At 54.0% G+C, this 23,212-nt stretch overlaps 2 protein-coding genes across 4 annotated transcripts; one reads left to right on the forward strand and one right to left on the reverse strand.

The window, feature by feature from the left end:
• Window positions 1-1,696: 1,696 nt before the first annotated feature.
• On the forward strand, window positions 1,697-19,696 carry SHARPIN (SHANK associated RH domain interactor). Of its 3 annotated transcripts, none has more exons than XM_063299799.1 (14): window positions 1,697-2,555; window positions 2,812-2,986; window positions 3,899-3,988; window positions 8,439-8,580; window positions 8,671-8,761; window positions 8,932-9,205; window positions 9,330-9,466; window positions 9,678-9,851; window positions 16,461-16,621; window positions 16,693-16,804; window positions 16,997-17,176; window positions 17,650-17,748; window positions 17,978-18,121; window positions 19,122-19,696. In XM_063299799.1, the coding sequence occupies exons 1-14, from the start codon at window positions 2,340-2,342 to the stop codon at window positions 19,200-19,202; spliced, it is 2,076 nt and encodes a 691-aa protein (XP_063155869.1). In that variant the 5' UTR covers window positions 1,697-2,339; the 3' UTR covers window positions 19,203-19,696. The 3 variants fall into 3 exon arrangements, with proteins under 3 accessions (XP_063155869.1, XP_063155870.1, XP_063155871.1); XM_063299800.1 differs by having other exon boundaries at window positions 8,442-8,580; XM_063299801.1 differs by having other exon boundaries at window positions 3,905-3,988.
• A 147-nt stretch (window positions 19,697-19,843) lies between these two features.
• On the reverse strand, window positions 19,844-23,206 carry LOC134494551 (cytochrome c1, heme protein, mitochondrial). Its single transcript, XM_063299802.1, has 7 exons — window positions 23,085-23,206; window positions 21,797-21,990; window positions 21,168-21,294; window positions 20,772-20,929; window positions 20,529-20,689; window positions 20,344-20,444; window positions 19,844-20,153 (listed from the first exon to the last, which is right to left on the reverse strand). The coding sequence occupies exons 1-7, from the start codon at window positions 23,181-23,183 to the stop codon at window positions 20,049-20,051; spliced, it is 945 nt and encodes a 314-aa protein (XP_063155872.1). The 5' UTR covers window positions 23,184-23,206; the 3' UTR covers window positions 19,844-20,048.
• Between the last annotated feature and the right edge of the window lie 6 nt (window positions 23,207-23,212).

Raw genomic sequence — 23,212 nt, forward strand, 5'->3', positions numbered from 1 at the left:
CAACAAAACAATATATAAATACAATTCTAAAATCTGAAGTGAAATATAGAGAATGTCAACCAATATACACAACAAATAACTTTGAGGGGGATTCCCACTCAACCAACCCCTCATGCTGTGGGAAGAGCCAGGTCATAAGGGTTTTCCTAAAAGTAAGGAGAGTTGGGGCCTGTCGTGTACAACCATAGTGGTTAAGGCGCCTGGCTAGAAACCAGGAGGCTGTGAGTTCTAGTCCCACCTTAGGCATGAAAGCCAGCTGGGTGACCTTGGGCCAGTCCCTCCCTCTCAGCCCAATACGTTTCACAGGGTTGCTGTTGTGGGGAAAATAGGAGAAGGGAGGAGTATTAGGTATATTCACCACCTTGAGCTATTTAAAAAAACAATAAAGGCAGGATATAAATAAATAATATGGGGGGGGTTTCAATATATGATCTTGAACATGTATCCACATTTTCATTTTCAAAGAGGAATCAGGAATCCCTTTGAAGTCCTGAACTTCACTGATAGAGAACCAGAGGAACTATGAAATGAACTGAAAGAAGTTAGTAAGGATGAATGTAAAAAGAGACTGCCAAAAATGAAGAAAGAGAAGAAAGCAAACTGGATGTCGAAACAAACCATGGCAATTGCCAAGAACAGCAAAGCCAAGGAAAACAAAAATCTCAGAAAGGAACTGAGTTTCAGAGACCTGTCAGAACGGACAAGAAGCGGTATTGCAACAACATCCGTAAAGACATAAATGAGGGAAACAGACATGGAAAAATGAGAGTCTTTCAAAAGATCTCTGAACTCAGGAGGAGGTTCTGACCTCAAACTGTTATGTTAAAGGGCACCAATGGACAGATAGTAACCAGCTCAAAGGCGATCAAAGGAAGACGGAAGGAGTATACTGAAACACTGTACAGTAGAGATGTCAACATCCAAGACACCTTAGAATCTCGTTCCCCACTCACAAGAACCTCTAGTCCCAGAAGATGAAGGTAGATCACCACCTGGACATTACCAGTTTGGAAGGCTGCAGGAACTGACGGAATGCCCCCTGAAATGTGGCAAGCAACAGAAGAAGCAGTCAGGGTTCTAACCAAGCTATGCCAGCAAGTCTGGAGAACAACAGTGGCCAAGCGATTGGAAGAGGTCAATCTACCTTCCAATAACAAGAAGAGGAGACTTAACCAAGCAGGCAAACTATCGCACAATGTGTCTTAAATTTTCCATGCTTAGAATCATCCAACACAAAGATTGGAGCTCTATGTGGAAATGGAGAAACCAGATGTTCAAGTTGGCTTTAAAAAGGCCAAGGAACATGAGACATTACTGCTGATGCACACTGGATAATTGAGAAAGCCAAACACCATGCAAGCCATGGCATTCCCTGTGACACTCTATGGAAGCAAAAGTTGGACTTCGAAGAAGCAGGAGAGGAAGAGTATTGACGTCTTTGAACTTTGGCGTTGGAGAAGACTCCTGAGGATCCTGTGGACAGCCAAGAAAACAAACCGATGGATCATCGGACAAATCAGCCCAGAATTCTCACTCGAGGCACGAACGACCAGGCTCAAATGACCCTACTTCAGACACATCATGCGACGACCCAGCTCTCTGGCGAAGGCTCTGATGCCGGGAGGGGAAGGGAGGAGGAGGACGCCCAGCAGCGAGGGGGGCACCGACGGGAGGCCTGAAGGCCCGGGTTAGGCTTAGATCGTCGTGGGGAAGACCGATCCGCGCGCTCTCTGGCAGTCGGCCCTGACTGGACGGCCCAGAGGGACAGCCGCGCCCGTACGGAGGCCGTGGAGACGCGCCCCCTCCTTCCGAGCGGAGAGCCGGGGCGTCACCTTCGCCAGCCTCAAGGCTCCCCACAAGGGCCGGGGGGGGGGGCAGGGCGAGGCCACCTTTTCGTTCTCTTCCTACCGACTTCCGGGTGGCCCTGCGGAGCCCCGCGACTGTCGGGCGCCTCCGCGCTCGTGGGAAGGCTCGGCCCTTCCCGGGACTCAGACGACCGCCTTGCAAGGCAGCGGGAGCGGCACCCGTCAGGCCCGGCCCCGCAAAGGCCCAGTGCCGAGCGAAGCCTTCGAGGCCGCCCAGGCTGCGTCCGGGCCTCTAGAAGGCTGTCGCCGGCCGCGCGGGTTCCCGAGAGAGAGGGAGGGAGGGAGGGAGGGAGGGAGGGCGATTCCCAGAAGCCCCCGGGCGAACGGCCGCGCGAAAGGCCGCAGGAGCTCCGAGTCTCCGCGGGCAGAGGCGCGCGACTACGGTTCCCGTCGTGCCCCTGGGCGGCTGCCGGAAGAGGCGGTGGCGGCGCTTCCGGGGAGGGGGCTCGAGGGGCTTCCGGTTCCGGCGGCGCGATGGCGGCAGTGCCGGGCTCGGCCTCCGCGGCCGGGCTGGTTGTGCTGGCCTCGGCGCGGGCGTGGGTGCCGCGGCCGCCGCCGTCCTCGCCCGCTGTCGCCGCGCCAGGCGGCCGGGACACGCAGCGCCTGCTTCGGCTCCAGCTGAGCGCGGCTCCCGGCCCCGACCGCTTCCGCCTCGGCCTGCGGGGCGGCCCAGACTCGGGACCCGAGCCGGTGAGGAGGAGGAGAGGAGGGCCGCCGGGCCTCTCCCGCGCCTGGCCAGGGAGGGAGGGAGGGAGGCGGCGCGTCCCTGCGGTGCCACCTCGGAGGAGCCGCGCCTGTCCCTGCGCCTTCCCCGGGCGGCTCTGCCTCCCCTGCAGAGAAAGGTGCGGCGTCGGGAAGCGCCGGAGGAGGTCGCTCCGAGCCCCGCGGCGACGGGGCACGTTCGCGGCTCGGCTGGGGTGGTCGCAGTGACGCTTTTCTCCCCCAGAGCCTCGTGGAGTACAGCCTCAAGGAGATTTCCTATGAAGTGAAGACCAACACCTGCCACGAGCTGAAGGTCTTGGCTCGGCCGGACGACCCCGTGGTCTTCCATTTCGAGGATGAGCAAGAGGCCCAGAAGTGGTGGACGGTGGTTAGCAGCTCCCTCTGGGAAGTGCACAAAGGTCAGCTGCTTTGGGAGGTATTACAGCAAAGCCACAGCCCTGCGCCAGGCAGGCACCGCAGGCTGGCATAGCGTGACCTTCTCCATTGATATTTATATATTTCTTTATATTTCAAACTTAGTCACCACCCATCTCACTCAGAAGAGCGTCTCTGGGTGGTTTACAATAAAACTAGAATAAATAAAGATTGAAATACAATAAAAACAATATTCTTAAGTGAAAACATACAATCCAAGATAGAGATGTTAAAAAGTTCTTAATTTAATTCATGGGAGCATATTCAACGTGCTAACCACCCCTAGGATTGGTTATCTCTCCTCACACCCCAGGCAAGATGGCGTTTCTCTCCAGCATCAAGGTGGCTCAAGCTCAACCTGAGCAGCCGCAGCTGCACCGTAACTTGTGCTGTAGCAGTACTCGATTGGTGAAAGTAAATTAACTTTCAGAATAGACACAGAAGAAAATAAGGGGCTCTATTTGCGTAGAAGGGATTTGCTGCCATTAAAGGAAGTTCTGTGTTCAGATCAAATAGGTGCTCCCACTTAAGAAGGTTTATTGTCTGCTGTTCCGCACTCTTCGTGGAACAAGTCTACGCTAATATCTGAGATTTTTGGTTTTAAATTTCTTTAAGGCAGAATTTCAAGCAGAATTCTGCCAGTAGAGCCAGGCAGTTGTGGTTATCTTAGTGTTGGGTTTTCAAGGTGTCTTCTGTGGGAAACACCTTCAAAAGTGTTGTGCCAAGAAACACTCTCCATCTGACTGATTTCTTTAAGGAGAAATCTGCCCTTTATTTGAATTATCTCCTTTAGTTTTTTTCTCTGCAGGATTTGGAGCTGTCTGTGCCAGTTGCCGGAGGCTGACTGCTCTCTCACCAAAAAGCTGGAGTTTCTCCAATCATTTTTCTCTTTCCAGCTGCAGAAGGAACCAATGGGCTCACTGGACGGCCCCCTCCCCAGCCTTTGGCTGCAGTGGCCTCTCTTTCTTTGGAGGTTGCAAAGAAAGGTTAGTGCATGGTTAGCATGGTGACTTCTAACCACAATCTGGCAACAACAAACTGATTACTAATTATCTTTTATAGACTGGCAGGCTGTTTGGGATAGTTAAATTAAAATATTTTCAGAAAATATGTTACATGTGCAGTAATGCCAAATTGTGGAAGCAGAGAAAATATGTCCTGTTTCTTTACTCAGCAGTACTTGTCCTGCTAGGTCCCTTGGCAGATCTCAGTATCTTTAACTTTTCTGGTCATCTGCAAGGGTTGGGGATCAGTGGCACTGCTTTGCAATAGTTCCTCTCCTCCTTCAGTGGGCAGTTCCAGTTGCTGTGCATGGGGGATGGGCATGTTGATTATCTGCCCCATTTTATTTAATTTGTGAAGCCAGTGGAAGAGGTTATTTGACAGTTTGGGGTTCAGTATTGTCAATATGCAGATGATTTCCAGACTGAATGGAAGATACAGTAGAAGTCTGTAAAGTCTCAGTGGGAAGAAACAGGTTAAGACTTAATCTAGAGTGGTTAATCCTGAAATGTATTCTGGTTGTTAATCCAGAAAATAATTCTGTAACAATTCCAGCATTTGCTCAAGAAAGAACTGTGCATGATCTGGAGGTTCTCCAGGAGTGACAGCTCCTGCTGGATCAGTACGTGGAAGCTGTGGTTAGGAGAGCCTTTGGCCAGCTTTAACTGGTTCACTACTTATGGCTGTTCCTGGCACTGGTTACAGTCACTCACCCCCTCACCGTCTATCAACCGGATTAGCTTAACCAGCTCTACGTTGGACTGCACTTGAAGACAACCCAGAAACTTCAGTTGGTCCAAAATGTGGTTGCCCAGATTCTTGTAGGAATGCCCTAACACTTTCATACAAGTCAAATGCTGTGGCAGCTTCGTTGGTTGCCTCCTTGTTTCATTGTGCAGTTCAAGGTGCTGGTAATTAACATATCTGCCTTGTAGCCCAGCTATGTGGTTGGCCAAGATGTTCCAGTACAGAGCATGTACGTATTAGCACTGGTGAGAGATCGATAGAAACTAGTTAATAAATCAGATTTGTCTCTGTTGTAAATTCTACTCTGGTCCTCTTCCGACTACACCACATGACACTATTTCTTAGTGGAAAATGGGGGAGTTTTATGATGCACAGTTACTAAAAATGCAAGTTATTTTGACAGATTCTGTATGGATTGTTTTGGTATACTACTTGTTTCAAGAAAAGTTTCTGAAAAGGCAGTTTCTCAAGATAGGTGGCCATGGGCAGAGTCTGGTTTTGATAGAGTATTGTGAATTCCACTGATTGCCTTAAACTTAGGCTGTGGGTAAAGAGTATGTATGTATGTAGTGGAAGATTACCACAGGGTATAACAGGAGTCACAATATAAATAACAATAGTGAAATTGGTCAACACAAAATTAGATAAATTCTGGATTATCATTATCAGCTCACTAAGCACAAAAGGTCTCTGGGAACCCACCAGCTCGGTTGATAATGTCTGTCTGACTGATAGGGGGAGGAGAATTTGGGAGGCGGTTTTGTTCAGGACTTTCAGTGTTTTTACAGTTCAGAAGCTGCCTACCGTGGCACATTTTGGGCGCCTTTTGCAGTCTCATCTTTTTGTCCAGGTTCCCTAGTAAGGATATTGGAAGAACAGTGGTTCTTTCCCTGACCTTTTTAATCTTTCTAAAGCTCTTTGCGATGCTGTGGCATAGGAAGCAGTATGCATCCCTGGGCTAGTGGAGGAGATTGGGGACTTCAGCTTCTGTGCCGGGGCACGATCTGATAAGGCCCAGGAGCTAATGGCTTCCATGGCAACTGTGGGCTTGTCTCAGGGTAATCTCTGGGCCCGTATATGTAGGTAGGTATGCGTTAGATTTCATGTTTGCCTCAGAGGTGTTATGTGATCTGGAAACCCACACAGATCTGGACCCTAACCGCCCAGAGTCCCCGCTTGGGGGAGATGGGTGGTGGCAAAATTGGATAAATAAAATAAAATAAATAAAATAAGATTTCTATCACCCCTTTGCTGTGATCAGATCATGGCCTGAGCCAGGTTAGATTAACTCCCCCCGCCCCCGAGCTCTGCCTAATAGATCCACCTGGTTTCCAAAGGGCGGTTATGGAATTCCACAATGATCTAGTGGGCACCTCTGCCCAACGCTTGGTGATCCATTGGCAACAAGCCAAAGCTGACTGCCGAATGAGATCCCCCCCCCCCCCGCAGTCTCTCTCTGCTGGCTGATCCTAGCAGGTCCCTTGGTTTACTGAGGAATTCCGGGAAGCGAAGCAGCAGGAGCAACGCTTAGAGTGCCGCTGGCGCAGGATGAAGCCTGACTCTGGCCAGTACAGATTTGTGGCCGTGTTCAGGCCTGCACTGTGGCCATAATGGAGGTGAAGGCCTTTACTCCTCCCCGCTCTATGGCATTCGTGGGCTGTCATCCAGCGGCTGCATTAGAACGACTTGGAGAAAAGTCAGTAGCAAGATTTTTTTGTGTGGTCGCTGTGACTGAGTCACAGCTCAAATTTGCCAGAATCTTGACTGCTCCTGGGTGGAGTCTTTGGGGAGACTGAGGGGATGCCCTGGCTGTATCGCCCGGAACTCTTTCTGGAGCGTGGACTCTCAGGAGGCAAGAGCGCTGCCTAGATGATCCTCTGACACCTGTGAGGTTGACCCGTGCCCGTCCTGGCTCTGCAGGCTGAGGAGAGGGTGGCTGTCTGGATCCAGGAGGTTAGCAGTGCCTCATTACTGGGGGGGGGGGTTCCCAGCAGCTCTGAACGAGGCTGTGACACCCTCCCTCCTGATGAGATCCTCCCCGGGTCCACTGGTCTTAGGTAAACTAAGACCAGTGGCCTTTTGAGATAATCTGGCTGAGTCACTGATGGTGGGTTAAATATGGAGCACCCTAAACGAAGTCATTTGTTTATTGCTTAGATTTATAAGGCCACCCAACTCCACACTCAGAAGGCACGTTTTCTGACTAGCAATTTTAAAAAAAAATCTTTAAAATTTGATTAAAACTCATGAGCTGCGGCTCACTTCATCAGATGCACAGAGTGGCTACCAGATTCCTTCTGATTTTTGGCTACCATAGACTAACATGGCTCTCCTCCTGTAGTGCCGACTCACCCCTGACTAGGCGCATACAGATTAAAAACAGGCACAATACCTAAAAACAGAACAAACAGAACAATAAACTTTATTTAAATTGTGTTATTTACCTGAACCCTTTTCAGGTGGAGCTCAGGTAGGAGACTGGGATGGCGCTGGTTGCGCTCACTGTTTTGCAGAGGTCCCGCTCCTCCTCCAGCGCGTGGTCTCCCTCAGCTGCGGTGGAGGAGGAGAGGTGGCTCTGGTGGTCCCTCTGTTGAGGGGGTTCCACGGGGGTCAGCCCTCTCCCACCTACCTTTTAACATCTACATGAAGCTCCTGCGTTAGGTCATCTCACAGTTTGGGGCACAGTATCATCGGTAAGCTGATGACACCGGACTCTGGCCTGTTGGGCGCCTGGAGGCTGTCAGGGTCCGGATGAAGTAGAACAGGCTGAAGCTGAGCCCTGATAAGATGGAGGTACTGCTTGTCCATCAAGGCTCTCCACTGACACTGGTGATATCTCTGGACGGTCACGAACTGTCCTGAAGGAACTGGTTGCTCTTCGAATGCACAGCTCCTGCTGGTACAGCAGGTGGAAACCATGGCTAGAGGGGCCTCTGCCCACTTTTAGGCGGAGCACCTGTTGTGACCTTTCCTGGCAAAAGAGGACCTGGCTGCGTAACTCATGCCCCTGTTTAGAGTACTGCAATGCGCTTTACCCGAAGCTGCCCTTAAAGATTGCTTGGATGCTGCAGTTAGTCCAGAGCGCAGCAAGCCATGAGCTCGCTGGTTTCCGTCATTGGGAATATATTGCACATATACTTCAGGCCCTGCGCTGGCTGCTATTTAGCATCCAGGTGCAATTTAAAGCTGTGTTTTTGACCTGTCAAGCTCCTTGTGCAGTGTTTCTCAACCGTGGCAACTTGAAGATGTCCAGACTTCAACTCCCAGAATTCCCCAGCCAGCCATGCCTTTGTGGCTTGGCACCTGACTCCCATCTGAATTGGCCCAACCTATTAGATCATCAAGGGAAAACTGACTGGTAGTGCCCAAGCCTAAGGGTGGCATAAGGGGAGCTGGAGCAAGAAGGCAGCAGCCGTCCTGCAGAATGGTCATTCTGAAGAGTTCAGGCTGGTCTGAGTGCCTTCAGGAAAGGGTTGAAGATGCTGCCATTCCGGAGAGGGTCGGATCCTGTTTGGGCCTATCTTTTGTTTAATTTTTGTTTTGTTCTTATTTCCCTGTCACAATTTTTTTAAACTTACCAGGGATGTTTAACATTTGTTTTCTACAGTGCGAGTTGTGGCAGGTACCAGCAAGGAATACAGTAAGTAAGCGATAGTAACGGCAGTCTTCTCCTCCTTGCTTCCTCAGAAGACTTGGCACTCCACCTTTCTGCAGCCATTGAGCTTGGGGATGAGGAGGAGGCCATGCGGTGTGCCTCCCTGCTTGCGCAGCAGCACACTGCCCTGCGCATCCTGCTGAAGGAATCCTGCTACCCTGCAAGCCAGATCAGGTGAGGCCGAAGGGGGGGGGACCCTGATCTGGCCCCTGAGCATCATGTTGCAGAACGTGCCCCTTAACCAGCGGCTCTCCTTTCTCTTAGCATGAAGGTGCAAGTGGAAGATGCCTCCTGTTCTGCCAGCATCACCGCCCGGGTCCAAACACACACCACAATCGCCACCCTCAGGCAGCAGGTACTCGGCTTGCCAAGCCTGGGACAGCCTCTCGAGCGCCGGGGGGGGTGGGTGTTGGGCCCACTTTGTGGGGCACTGCTTGGTTGACAGTCTAGCAAAGAGTGCTTGGAAGGCCTGCACCGGCACTGACCCTGCGTGGCCCTCATACACCCACCCGTTTTGCCCACCAGGTGTTTCAGGATTATGGATTCCACCCCAGTGTCCAGCGCTGGATTATCGGGCAGTGCCTATGTGTGGACGATCGAACGGTGGGGTCCTATGGCATCCGGAAGGATGGCGATACGGCCTTCCTCTACCTCCTCTCAGCCAAGGGAGCCAACCTCTCTGAGCAGCGTTACAAGGAGGACAAGGACTGGGTGGTGCTTCAGCCTCCCCCCTCATCGCTCCCTGGCAGCAGCTCTGACACCAGGCACAAAGGCAGCACCAATCCTTTGCTGAAGAAAGGTGAGCTGGGGAAAACTCGTCCCACGCCCAGGTGGCTTAGGAGGAAGTTCACATTCCAGCTGCTGGCCTCTCCTTCCTCCCTGGAAGGTGGCCATGCTGGTCCCCAATACTTTTCTGCCCACAGGTGGGAAAGATCTCAACAAGAAGATGGATGCTGGGGAGAACACTCACCTCCTGGACTCTGTGCATCTCAGCAAAACTCTTCCATGTCGTGCTCAAGCCCCCACAACCACAGCTGCTGGCCCCCCCTCTCCTGTGCAGGTATGTGCTGCTGCTGGTGAATGCCAGGTATGCATCGGTTCCCCTCTGCCTGCAGTCCTGCAGCTGTTCTGGCCCCCATCACAAAGTCCTCCACTCACTCGTTCCCTCCCCATGGTGCAGCCTCATGCAGTGTCAGCTCGTCATGTCCCTGCCTGGCACTAAATGGAGGCAGGAGGCACTGAGGCAGGTCTCGCTCTCTCCCTTGACCCAGGCTGGCTGGCCATGCCCTACCTGCACGTTCATCAACAAGCCCACCCGCCCTGGCTGTGAGATGTGCAGCACTGACCGCCCAGCTGGCTATGTGGTTCCCGTTAGCTACAGGCCGGATGAGCTGGAGCTGTGGCGGATGCAGCAGGAGAAGGAGGGGATCTTGCAGTACCAGAAGGTAGGCAGTTTGTCATGGGGTGGGCAGGGGGCTGCTCCTGTTGCTGGAAGCATTTTGCCTCACTGTTAGCACTGGCCGTCTTTGTCTGGGCTGTGTCCCCCACCCCGTTAAGCCACATCCTGCTGAACCAGCTCCCGCTCAGCCTGGAAGAGGCTGCGGATCTGCAAACCCAAGGCTGTGTTTTTAACTGTGGAGCTTTTAGACGGTATATTTTATTGCATTGTTGTTTGGTAGCTTGACTTGAATAATAAGGACTCAGCAGGGCAGAAATAGAAGAAATTATAGGGAGAGATTCTTTGTGGGAGATTCTTTTAGGCCTGTTGAGAGAGAAGATGAATTTTGCAGGCTCTGGCAGGGCCTTCTCTGCATCTTGCACAAGAAAGAAATTGGATTTTTAGTTACCCAAGGCATTAAAAAACAAATGTAGAATTTTAAAAATTTAAAATACAGATTTAAAACTTATTTAAGGACTCCAGTCCTCTAACAGTTAAAAGCCTGGTAAAAGAGAGGTGCCTTTACACATTTCCCTGATACTGAAAGAGCAGGCACCAATCACAGCCCCAGAGGGAGGGTTTTCCAAGCCTGGGAGTGATGCAGGAAGTGACCCTCTCCTGTGGCGCAAGGAAAAAAGGGTCTCTGGCCATAGAGGCCTCCTTGGAAGGGCCTTCCCTGCAGATTTTAACATCTGGAAGTTTCTTGGTGGGAGAGGCAGGACCTCTGCCATTCAGGGCTTGGCAAAATCAGCCTCAGCCCTTTAAATTGGGTCTGGGGAGCAACTGGTAACCAGTGCCGGCCTTTCTGTGCAAGCATCCTGATCTAGAGCCATCATTCGTTCATTCATTTTTCACATTTCTATTGAAAGGGTCTTCTGGGCCCTTTTCAAGGGTAGTCCCACACAGAACACAATGGCAGACATCAGGCTGGGATGTCAGCCAGGCGTGGGCACGGCTGCCCAATTTGACGGGCTCAGTAAGATGTGTGGCATCCCAGGTGGCCATGGGACAGAAGGCAGGGGACGTGAGGGCCCTGGATGTGGGGAAGAGGAACTGTAAGGTCCACCATGAATCTTTATGAGCCAGCCGGGTTCAGGTAGCGATCTCCTTCAGTGGGATTGTGCAGAACTCAGAACTTTCTGTCTGACTCGTAAGGATATGCGTAGACGAGTGTTACGTATCGTTAAAGCTTTCTGTTTAAAATTAGAAATATCGTATATAGTTGTTTTTCAGTATTTCCTATTGCTTTTATAAAAGTGACATTTTCAGTTTTTATTACATTTTGTGTAAAAGCCTTGTACTTTGTTTTTTGTTTTTTTTTTTTGTTGCTATGTGGCATCCTATTCCCTGGAAGAATTTGCCTGGGGCTCAGGAAAGGCATTTCCACATCCTTGAGGCTTCCGGGGTGATAGTGGCTCCCGACCAGGCTTGTGGTGGGGAGGGGGTGATGTGCGACAGTGGGGGTAGCTGTTCCTAGGCCCCTGATGACTCCCTCCTCCTCTTTCTCTTTTCTCTTGTGGCAGGAAAAGGGAAGGAGAGAAGACCGTCCAGCCGTGCCCTATGCCCACAGCCTTGGGCCCCTGGACGACTTCATCCACCTCTCCTCGGAGTTCTCGTAGCTGCGCTCAGAGCCCTGCCCAGCTCCTCTGGTGCAACGTGGCCTTGCCCTGACTGAGGCGGGCAGCAGAGCCTTCCTTTGAGGGGGGGGGAGAAGAGAAATGTGCAAGGGCACTGAGGAGGGAGGCTAAGCCTTGGGCCTCAGGCCTCCTTTCACTTCCCCAAAGATTCAGCCTAGGGTTGCTGTCCCCTGTTGGGACTGGGAGCCCGCCGGGGGGATGAGTTGCAAGCAAAGGAGGTGGGAGGACTGGGACTGGCCTCTCCTCCGTACGGTCCCCTCCCAAAGGATTCTCTGGGGCAGAGATCAGAAGGGCCATCTTCCTGGCAGAGGAGCTGACCGTAAAAGGGAGGGATGCCTGGAGGGGATCCTGGTTCGGAATCCCTTCTGGGACCTGCCTCTGCTGGCAGCATCTTCCCTGAGCCAGGCTGCCAACACGGTTCAGTCCTGGGGAGGGGCAACTCCCGTGGAGGCAGCAGATCTGCTGTAAGCTGCTGCGCTTGCTGCCCTTTGGCAGAGAAGGCTCGGTGGTGGGCGCAGGCCTCTCCTAAAGGCAGCCCAGGATGGGTCCGTGGGGAGGGGGAGCCTTGCCAAGCTGGGGTGTGGGCACAGGCTTGCTGCCTTCAGCTCTTCGCCTGCCTTACCTTTTGGCCGGGGTCCCTGCATGGGTGCGGGCCCTCTTCTTCCTTCTTGGCGTGGCCCGGAGGGTGGACGAGGCCGGACTGGCAAAGGTTGTTCGGGTACAAGGGCTGTTTTGGCTGCTGGTGGGGACTGAGGCCTTGGATGAATGTTCTCCCTGCCGCCCTCCCTAACCGCCTTGTGTAGCTGCTGGGCAGGGGAGCTTTGACCGGGCCGGTCTCGGCACTGGAGGCCACTGGCAGAAGGAACCCTGAGCTGAGGAACGGCCTGGGTGTTAGGCAGTGTCTGGCTTGAAGCGGGCAACTATTCCAGGGATGCTGGAAACAGGCGCCCTGTTGAATTCTTCCAGTAGCTCTGTGGTGATGGCACCTGGTAAAGTTAGAACATTGCCCCTTCCCCAGCTTTCTTGGCAGGAGATTGATCAGCCAGGAGCCTTTGGCCTGTTGGGGCCAGGCACTGCTGAGCATGTCCCAGCCTGGGAAGCCCCAGGACCGGGGGACCTTTCCTTAGAGTGGCTGAGGCTGTCCTGCCTGCTGATGAGCATCAGGAGAGGGCTGAGTTCTAGGGGACAAGAGGCCTCTTCTCCCTTCGCTAAATATGGCTTCAGGTACCGTTCTGAGATGGGTTTATGTCTGCATCTTGCATTTGTATATTTGAAGTTTTGAAATGAATTGGAGAACTTGTTCCATTAAAAGACGCCTTTGGGCCAGGTGGCCCACTCCAGCGGATCTGCGTTGCCTTCTTGACTGACCAGGGAGGGGGAGATCCCCCTTTTGCTGCAAGTGGTGGGAAGTCTCTCTTGGGAAATTCACTCTGGAAAATGTCTGGGAAAGAGGCCCCTCTGTGAGGGGCCACATCTGATTCAGTGAGGAATCCCCCCGCTCCCCACTGGCAGCTTGAAAGGCCACCATGCCCTTCCAGCTGGCATCTCCCAAGGGGATCGTGTGGCTCGCTTTGGAGGCTAAGCTCCAGTGCTGACATCCCAGAGGGAGCTCCCTCTGCACCTGTATTTCAAGCAGAAGGGTGCTTGAAAGAGACAATGCGGTGGTGGGAGAGAGGGTGGATCCCCCAGGGAGAATCTTGGGAGTCCCTGGGCACACAACCACAGCTCTTGAATCAAAGCAAGGCTTCCTCTGGTGGGTGCCACGTTCGTTAAGTCTGTATGGGGGGGGGGAAGGAATCCCTGCCCATTCTGCGTAAATAAAACCTCCCAGAGTTGCTGGGAGTTGGGCAGCATATAAATTTAATTGATTATAATTATGATTATGACATAACATCTGAGGAAAGGGGGGCGTGGAGAGCCTCCTTCCTCCCGAACAACTTCCAAAAAATGGATCTGTGGTTTTCTTTGCCCACAGTGATGACATTTTCCACCAAAAACAATACAAAAACCCACTTCTCTGCTTACTTTGTGCATGCGCTAATCTAATGTGCCAGTCCAGTGCTGCAGTTGCCTGGGTTAACAGGCTAGGATGTAATCTATGTTTCACAGCTTTAGTGGCTGAATTAGCACATTAATTCTGGGTTCTACAAACAAGTTAGGTTCTTTGATGGATGGTTGGAACTCCTGGGGAGGGCAAGGGCAGTTCCCTTGGGTGGGAGCAATGCTGACCATCCTTGTATGCAGCTGTCTGTGCCACTGCAAATCTGAATGGATAACTGCATTCAAAGCCTTGCAGTTGGCTGAAAACCCAGCAGAGCCCCAGCTTCTTTTGAGTGATTGAAGCCGAGAGGAATGGGGGTGGCCTGTGTCTCTTGGCAAAGGTGTTCAGGAGCATCAACGCTGCCTGAATGCCATTTCTGAATAGACCAACCCTGGCCTTGGGTGGCAAAATGCAAGGAGGAGGAATGTTGATCCTCTATAGCTGTGCAGGTTGGGCCTTTCTGAATGATACTGGTCTGTCAGAGGCCCAGGAGGAGGGCACAGCTGATACTGGTAGGAAGCACTTCGTTCCTGTGGCTTAAAATACAAATTATCCTATTGCCTTTTTTACATAGAGGTATTCCACAGGAAAATACTTTTTTTTTTTAGATTGAAAGCCTATAGCAGCAGTATATAAAACAATCTGAACAGATGGCTCAACAGCAGGGAGAGTCAAATGCAAGCAGTTGCTCGCTCTGGAAGAAGTTCATCCTAGTTAACTTCATACTGAGTCAAGATACATTTTGCTTGTTAATCTGTTGTCCGAACCCAACTTTCACCAGCAAGCCCTGGCTGATGGATTTGTGTGCTGGGCAAACCATACATCACGTATGTTGTATGAGCACAGCCACAGAATTAGGTCACCTGTCCACTTGGATCAGTAATGTCCACACCAGGACTGGCTTGTTCGACCTGGCAAATGCTGTAATTACTGTGCAGCCCACAGCGTTCAACAACAACAACTGCTGCTACAGGGTGTTAAAGCCCTTTGAGCCCATTCTGACCCTTGACTTCTGCTCTCCCTGCCAGAAATGGAGCAGAGAGTCTTCTCACATAGCCTCTGTTCTGTTACTCCCAATTTATTTCAACGGGAAAGAGGGTTGTCTGTTGAAGTCGTGGTCAACCTGCTGGTGCCCTGCACCCCATCTGTGCCGCAAAGAATCTTTCCCAGCCCTTCAGAAAAGAGTTGATTTTGTTCCAAGGACCTTTCCTGCTGAGGTTTTGGATGCCGGAAGGCATCTCCAATATCATAAAAAGGGCTCTGTGCGGGGGTCAGAAGGATGACTATGACATGACCCTTAGTGGTGGCTGCTGGCCTTGGCTAGAGTGACCCTTCCCTTAAGAGAGCAAGTGCACGGGTTGGGAATCCTCCTAGACTCTCATGGTCAAGGGGCTGCATGTGGAATGCAGGCTGGGATGCACCTGGGGGACCCTTGCTTGACTCACGCCCCAAGCTCTATCTGGGGCTGACTTTGGGGATGGGTTGTGTGGCGTAGGGGCGCCCAAACACCAATGGCCAGGCAGCTGGACATCCTGCGCTGGCCATGCCGGCTGTTCCCATTTAGGGGCTTGGGACTGACTCCTTGAAGGCCCCTCACCTACAACCTGCCCACTGCAGGGGAGGACCACTCTCCTCTTCCCCAAGCTGGCAAGGTTCTTCAGACTGTCCCTCTGCCTTTGGCCAGGAAGCCCCTGGGCATTCATTCTAGCGTTCCTTTGAATTACTTTTCCTCTGGTGTCCAACGACCCTGGAATGTTGTTTTCAGTTTCTGTATTGGAGCGGGTGGATGCATTAACCGGTGCCGTGCTGACTGTTCTGTTGCTTAGGGTTTCATGGCTAACTCATTTCTGTGCCCAAGCCTTCCCCGACAGAGGCTCTTCTGCTTTAAGGCTGCTCACTGGGGTGTGTCTCACATATCCAGTAAGCAGTTATGAATTCGCTTGCCTGTTTTGATGTTACTGATTCACTTTATGGTATCCTGATACATGCATTTTATTGAGCATTTTCATTTCACTGTTGCTGTCTGGATTTAAACTGCCTTGGGCTAGCTTTACAGGGAGTGACTGGGTTTGAAATGTGAGAAAATAATTAACTGATAAATAAGCAACTTTTAAAATTATAATGAAGGGCTGTGGTGAACAACGATACAGCATTTTTAATGCACACTGGAAAGCTAAGAGACTTCCTAGTTCTCTCCAAGGTGGGATGGAAGCTTCCATGTGTGAGGCTGCTGCAGAAAAGCCTGTGACCACTTGCTTCCCCACCGCTTGCAGAGAAGGGTCCTACTCAAGGGGCAGAGACTCTTGCAGGGAAAGCTGCCACCAGGCTGGGCTGGACTGTGACTGCCCTGAATACCAGTGATTTATGTTGCAAAACCTTGCTGGAAAAACCTGCTGCCTCCTAGCATCCAACGGGTATTTAGCCAGACAGGCAGAGAAAGGCATGGCCTGGTCAGTGGTTCAGTGCTCACTGCAGAAAATGCCCGGGGGGTGAGTGGGGTAAGGCGGCTCCGTGACCCAGGCCCAAAATGCCACCGAGGGTGGCGGCTCCAGTGTTGTCCCACCAGCCTTAGCTGCAAAGGCCAGAAAGGCATCCCCACTTCTCAGCTGGACGGCCATCATCCTGCACTCCAGCAAGGGTAACACTGGCCTGCCCTGCAAGAGTGCAGTGGGAAGCAGGGAGCGATGCCCAGCAGACACTTCAAGTAACTGGGCAAGAAACACTCCTGAGTGCTCCACACCGAGCCATGCCAGAAGGCGCACCTTCATCCGATGTTCCTTTGGCAGCACTTGAGTTCTAACTGCGACGTGCTCTGCTTTTAGGACAACCAGGGCAGGCCTCTGGCTGGATTCCAAGGACCCCTGAGCCCCCTGTGGGTGGGCCCCTTTTCTGCCAGCTGCCAAACCGTTTCCTCCCTCCCCTCCCCTCCCTCCCACAGGCCCTGGAGCAGGAACGGTTGCAAAACTTCCAGCAGCTGTGCCAGCTGGAGGAAGAGGCCCTGGTGCCCAATCAGCAGGAGATGGAGTGCCGGATCTGCTACCTGACGGTGGAGCCTGGGAACGGCGTGCTGCTGAGGGAGTGCCTCCACAGCTTCTGCAGGTGAGCCACCTTGGAGAGGGCAGGCTGGGCCCACCTCAAGCCATGGGCTGAACTGCACTCCTCCCCCGCAGGGCCTGCCTGCGCCAGCTGATCAACTGCAGCCAGGACCCCCAGGTGGCGTGTCCCTTTCGGGATGAGGCCTACGCTTGCAGCAGCCACCTCCAGGATAGGGAGATCCGGGCGGTGAGTCCGGCAGGCTTGGGGACTCAAACGCTGTTAGGGAGCCGTGTCCTAGAAGGGATGTCTGAGCGGGCCCACGCGGGCTGGCTCAGGAGAACGGACGGATTCTGTTCTGCACCATGAAAATGGTTTAGGTGGCAGCCCACGCCCACCCGTCCAGGCAGGGGCTCTGAGACAGCTCCTCCCTCTCTGCAGCTGGTGGCCTGGGAGGAATACGAGCGCTTCCTGGAGCGACGGCTGGCTGTGGCGGAGAGCCGTGCCCAGAACAGCTACCACTGCCGGACTGCCGACTGCCTGGGTTGGTGCATCTACGAGGATGATGTCAACGAGTTCCGCTGCCCCATCTGCTGGGCTCTGAACTGCCTCATCTGCAAGGTGGGCATGTGAGGACGACACTTCGGACCGCCCTGTCCCAGCTGCACCTAACTGCTTGGCTTGGGAGCAAGACAAAGTGGGAAACGTCGGCAGGAGAGGCACACCCCTGAACGCCCGTTTCCGCCCATTTTGCCTTTCAGTTCCTTCAGCAACCCGCCAGCCTGCTTGCTAGCTTCTTCCAGTAAGACTGGCAGCCAAAAACAAATTGCCCTTCCATTTTTCTCTGCATTCCTCCTCTGCCAGGGAAGGTTGGGTCCTAGGGCCTCAGGCCCAACTCAGTGCAACTTGGCACCAAGAAAGGTTCCAGCCCTCTCTTCCCAGTGGAGCAGTGCCTGGACAGAGGAGCCCGTCTGAACCTCGCTGTGGCCCTTTGCTTGCTGTTCCGGACTGGGGAGGAAAGGGTTTCTGACCCCTGCACAGGAGGGCCCTTGCAGGGTGGAAGGGCTGAGCCTGAAGCTGCCTCCTGCCCACAGGCCATTCACGAGGGCATGAACTGCAAGCAGTACCAGGACAAGTTACAGTCTCAGGCTCACAATGACGCTGCTGCCCGGGAGACCAACAACATGCTGAAGGTGAGGACTTCTCCCCCAGCCCAGCCTGCCTGCCTCGAGGGAGGGGTGCTGGGCCAACTCCTTGGCCAAGCAGGCGGCCAAGCAGCCCTGAGAAGGGTGCTGAGGGGAGGCAATGAGGTGGCAGGCAGGTCAAGGAGAGAGAGAAGGCTGCTCTGTGCATCCAAGCCTCCCTTTGGCTTGCAGAGCCCATGTCTCCTGGGCAGCTGACCATGCCCTTTGTCCCTGTCAGATGCTGGTGCAGCTGGGAGAGGCCATGCATTGCCCTGCATGCCACATCGTGGTGCAGAAGAAGGGCGGCTGTGACTGGATCCGATGCCCCGTCTGCCAGACCGAGATCTGCTGGGTGACCAAAGGGCCGCGCTGGGGGCCGGGGGTATGTATCCCAAGCAGGAAGGGAGGAAATGGATGGGGGGGAGAAGGCAAGGAGGGCCAGCCTGGCTTTTTAAATCCTGCCTGCCGGCGGAGGCTGAAGAAGTCCATGCCCAGGGAGCCTGGCCTGCTTCCACCCCACCTCTGGCTCCTCCCTGCACTGAGGGCTCTCCCATGTATTGTCCCAAGCCAGGTGACAGCTGGGTGTCACGTCCTCCAGGGAGCCCACCACTGTCCTGCCTCGCTCTGGCTGAGTGGAGCTCTTGCAGTGATCGGTCATTTCAATTTCTTAGAAGCTGGGAGTGCGTGCGAAGACAGTTGTGAACCAATTTGAACTAAAGAGAAAGAAACCCTTTTCCCTTCCGACCAGCATGTCTGATACTTTGAGCTAGTGAGCTCAGAAAGGCGGGGAACCATCCCAGGAGGCAGCGCCCTGGCAGCTGTTGAGAGGGTCTCTGAGTGCCTTAGCCTGCAGGGTTCCTCCTCTGCTCACACTCAAAGTGTCTGGGCTGGCTGATGCTGCCCTGGCTCTGGCATGTCTGCAGGAAAGTCTCTCCGGGAAGGGCTGCAACATTCACAGCCCTTTGATGGCCAGAGGGATCAGGAGTTAAACGTTAGGAACAAAGCAGGCGGCTGAGTTCTTGCTTTGGCTCCATGAAGACCTCCACAAGGTTGCTGTCTGCCTGCCCAAACGCTGGCGGGGGGCCCTGATGCAGCCTGGCTTCTTTCAGCCAGGCACTCCTCAGGAGCAGCTCTCGGCTGTCCATCAGATCATCTGCCCTGAAGTTGGCAGGTGCTGGCGACACCAGTTGCCTTTGCAGCCCTGGGCTCAGGAGGATAGCAGGCTTCTGGAAAAGCTCTGAGCCTCGGCATCCTGAGGTGGTAGAGCAGCAGAATGCGAAGGGGGTAGGAAGGGAGCAGGGGGCTGTGGTATCGCAGAGGGGCTGGAAAGAGGTCACCTGCCAGGCCGAAAGCGCCACACACCATCCACCCCTTTCTTGCAGGGCCCTGGTGACACCAACGGGGGCTGCCGCTGTAATGTGGATGGAGAGAGATGCCACCCACTGTGCCAGAACTGTCACTGAGCGTTTGCCAAAGGGAAGTGTGCAGACAGGACCTGTGCCCCCGTCTCAACAGCACAACCCTGGATGGGGCTCCACCTGGCCACTAGGCTCAAGCCTGCCTTTGGGGGGGGGGGTACATTGTGTTTCCCTACTTGACTTCCCCCCCCTTTCTGGACTTCTAACCACACGGGGGGTGAAAACAGGCCACCTTTTGCAGCTCTGGTGGATGCTGTAGTGCCTGCCCAAGGCCTGCTGCTGAGCATCCAGCTCAAAAGGGAGAAACCAAGGGGTGGCATGCCTTCTGACTCCGCTTGCAAGGGAAGAGCCAGAAAACAGGTTAGTCTCTCCCACCACCTGCATGAATTACTTGATTCCAAAGCACCCCCCCAAAGGCTTTAACTGACCCTTCAGGGCAACCAAGGCACAACTATTAAACTTTAAGAGAGCAAAACCAGAAAGAGAGAGGAGAGGCTCCAGCTGTACGTGCTGCACATGAGGAGGCACCCTTCCCAATAAAAGAGAAATATATCAGCCTTAAGGCAGTGATTCTTTTCAGGGACCAGGAAGAATTGCGGGGGGTGGGGTAGGGAGCAGGAGTGACCACAGTTTAGCCAGGACGATCCACAGGCAGAGAGGACTCTGCATTTCAACACAGCGACCACTTTCTGGTTGAAGAAACACATTTATTGGGCGCCTGCCGCCCCTTATCCCAGGGTCCTCTTCCCAAGGCTCTGAATGCGACCAGATGAACGGCGAGGAACATTAAATAGCAGCCAGCCACTCAGGAGAAGCAGCCATCCCACCTGCATGGAGGAGGAAGTGCTACTGATGCTCTGGCATCTGGGAGGGGTCTGCCTCATCCAGAGATCAGTTGCGACGCTGGTAGAACATTTTCCTGCTCAGTGTAACTGAAAACTTGTGCTTTGTCAGGTAGTACACGAAAGGTAGTATCATGGCTCCAATCAGCACTACCTGAAGGAAGGAAGGAAGAGATGTCGTGTAAGTCCCCCAAAGCACCACCCTGCAGGCCAGGAGAGCACCCAGAGCACTCTGTCCCCACTGGGAGGTGGCCAGGGAAACAGAAGCCCCTCCAGGGTCCTCCTGGCACATCAGGGACCTACCTGGGTCCTGCCCTAAGCTGCCCCAGCAGAGGAACACAAACCTTGAGGCCTATCCGCTTGCGGTCATCGAATTCTGGTTCCCCTGCCCATCGTAGGAAGGTGCAGACATCTTTGGCAATTTGTGACATGGTGGCAGGCGTGCCTGTAAGGGAGCAGACCGGGTGGTCACCAACCCAGCAAAGCCCCAGGTGAGGAAGACGCATCCTGCCACGCCCAGCCCGCTTACCATCATCGTATTCCACAATATCATTGTAGATTGGAGGTGCCATGGCGATGGCTTGCCCAGGAAAGTAAGGGTTGTAATAAAGCCCCTCTCGCATAGTCACACCAGCAGGGGGGTCACAGTAGCCAGTGAGAAGGGAGAAGACGTAGTTCTCACCTCCATGCCTGAAACAGAAGGGCAATGAAGGCCCAGCTGGCAATGTGCAACCGCCAAGGCCATGCCCACCCCCACCTCAGGCAGGATTACCTGGCTTTGAGAATGAGGGTGAGGTCAGGAGGCAATGCCCCGTTGTTTGCTGCCCGCGCCGCTTCAGAGTTGGGGTACGGGTTGGGGAAGCGATCAAAAAGCTTGCCAGGCCGCATAAACATCTCGCCGTTTTCATTGGGTCCATCCTGCACCTCCACCTAATGCGTGAGAGGCCAGCCTGGTGTGTGAACCCTCCATCTTCCCAAGCGGAGAAGCGGTTATTTGTCCACCTCCACCCATCACCACCTGAGCGCCCCAGGAGTGTGACACAGCCACCGGCCCAGCAGCTCTGTCGGCCTCTCAGAAGGCGTGAACCACACAAGGCCAATGACAGCTGGACCAGGCTCATCTCTTCCGAGGTCAAGTTCCAATCCCGCCGCATTAAACTTGGCTTACCTCCTCAGCCAGGGCCTTGGCTTCTGCTTCGGTGTGCGTAGCTCCTACAAGATTGCGAAAGGACACGTACTCCATGGTGTGGCAAGCTGAGCACACCTGCTTGTACACCTGATAGCCACGTCGGACACTGTGGACACAAATGTTTCTTTCAGGCCACAAGCCTTGCAAGGCAGCACATAAAAACAAGCCAGCCATTGAAACTTAAAAATAGGAAACAGACAAGCAAACACAGGAACCAAAGCACATCAGGCTTCCTCTAGTTGGGAATGGCTCTGCCACAGGAATTGAACAGGCCAAAGACCAGGACTCCTCTGAATTGCCCTGGTGCTGTGCCCAGTGCCAGAAGAGGTAGGCAGCTGGGCAAAGCAGAGTACCATAGGAACACAGAAATGACCGTCTGGACTGAAGACAGAGAACGTGGGTGAAAGAACAGCAAGGAGCAGGAAAGTGAAAGCAGCTAAAGCATTTCTTAAGTGCCATCAGGCCACCGTTACTGGGACAGGACCGGACAGGATGTGAAAAAAAAAAAAAGGTCTGGCAGCTGCTTTCTACTCAGAAGAGGCAAAACAAACTCTCAACCAGGACCTCCAGCGCACTTTGTTGGGGTATCTGGCTGAGACACCACATACCTGCTGTGATCCAACGCAGTCAGGAAGCCACCGTGGCTCCAAGGGTAACTGGGTGGATGAAGCTCCAATTCAGAGGCATTCACAGCGTTGTGAAGGGCCCAGGCCATGCCTGCCCCACTGACTGTCAGGACACCCAGAGTGGTGAGGGCTACCCTCTTGCTCCGGGAGAGACCCGTCAGAGATGCCATGTTGGCCTGGAAGGAGAGACAATTGAGTGCTGACAGACATTGTGGAGGGAGGGAAGTGGTGTACTGATTCTCCAAAACACGCAAGAGGTCATCTAAGGCCATCTGCCAAACACAGCTGAAACAACAACAGCTTGTCCCCATTCTTGATTGATTCCACTGCTTTGAAGGATTCTTCTGTCAGTCGCTTTCAAAGAATCCTAGTTAACTGTTCTGTATAAATGCACCGACCGAGATACGCCCACGTAAACAGAGTTCCCAGATTGGTAACAATCGAAACACTTGAGAGGCATTTATCTGCACATATAAATTAGACTGGACTTAGCCCCAAACCACAGATATTCAAAATGCCACTTCCAGCCTACTTGGGGGTTTGGTTTACCCCACATTCTTAACCAGGGAACGGTCCACTGGAAGAGTTGGGGGCAGCAAGGCTACCATGCAACAATCCACTCAGCTGCAAGAAACTGTCATCTGAGAGGAGGAGAGGGGGTTTCTCGACCTGATTTCCAGTCTCCCATCCCCAGCGGCACACTTGTCTTGAAAGAACGGAGGCTGCCAAAACTGGCCGGCTGCGTGTGCCCCCTCCCCTGCAGCGGACGGACCGAAGCGCGGCCGCCCCGCCTCGTCGCTATTCAGAGCGTTCCTACCCCGCTTCCCGTTAACTTGCGGCTAAGCGCGCAGCGTACATCCGGAGCGGCCGCCCGATGGCGCACCCTGCTCAGAGCCGAGCAAACGGGCTTCATTCAGCCGGCCGCGGGGCAGCGGCTGGGCTCTCCAGGACGCCGGCCCGCCTCCCTCCCTCCCGGCGGAGGGCCGTTCCCGCCGCGGGCGCCCCCCACGTCCTTCGGGGCGCTGCACTGCAGCCGGGCTGCGCTACGAGCCAAACCCCGCGGGGCCCCGCTGTGGGCGCGGACTCCAGCGACGGCCAGGGAGCGGGGCCGCACAAGGGGCCAGCCTGACCCGGGGCGCCGGCGGGGAGGGGGCGCGCGGCGCAGGAGGGCCTGCGGCCAAGCGGGGTGACCTTGGGGCCGCCGGTGGGGCGCGACTCGGGCCCGAATGGGGGTACCAGCGCGCGTGCCGCCCGGGCCGCCTCGCCATACCCGCGGATGGGGGCCCCCGGGCAGGGCCGGGACCAGCAAGCGCCCCCGGGAACGCGCCAGGCTCCGCGCCGCCGCCGCCGCCGCCGCCACCGCCGCCATCTTGCAGGGGAGACGAGACGAGACAGCTC

The sequence above is a fragment of the Candoia aspera genome, chromosome 3, assembly GCF_035149785.1.
Source record: "Candoia aspera isolate rCanAsp1 chromosome 3, rCanAsp1.hap2, whole genome shotgun sequence".
Lineage (NCBI taxonomy): Eukaryota > Metazoa > Chordata > Lepidosauria > Squamata > Boidae > Candoia > Candoia aspera.

What these genes read in the sequence shown, in the direction of transcription:
- SHARPIN (XM_063299799.1), top strand. Translation starts at nt 2,340, where the DNA reads ATGGCGGCAGTGCCGGGCTCGGCCTCCGCGGCCGGGCTGGTTGTGCTG. An exon ending in TTTGGAGGTTGCAAAGAAAG is followed by an intron (nt 3,989 to 8,438) that starts GTTAGTGCATGG and finishes TTGCTTCCTCAG; the next exon opens with AAGACTTGGCACTCCACCTT. An exon ending in AGACCAACAACATGCTGAAG is followed by an intron (nt 17,749 to 17,977) that starts GTGAGGACTTCT and finishes TGTCCCTGTCAG; the next exon opens with ATGCTGGTGCAGCTGGGAGA.
- LOC134494551 (XM_063299802.1), bottom strand. Translation starts at nt 23,183, where the DNA reads ATGGCGGCGGTGGCGGCGGCGGCGGCGGCGGCGCGGAGCCTGGCGCGT. An exon ending in CCGGGGGCCCCCATCCGCGG is followed by an intron (nt 21,991 to 23,084) that starts GTATGGCGAGGC and finishes CTCTCCTTCCAG; the next exon opens with GCCAACATGGCATCTCTGAC. An exon ending in ACTGCGTTGGATCACAGCAG is followed by an intron (nt 21,295 to 21,796) that starts GTATGTGGTGTC and finishes TTGTGTCCACAG; the next exon opens with TGTCCGACGTGGCTATCAGG.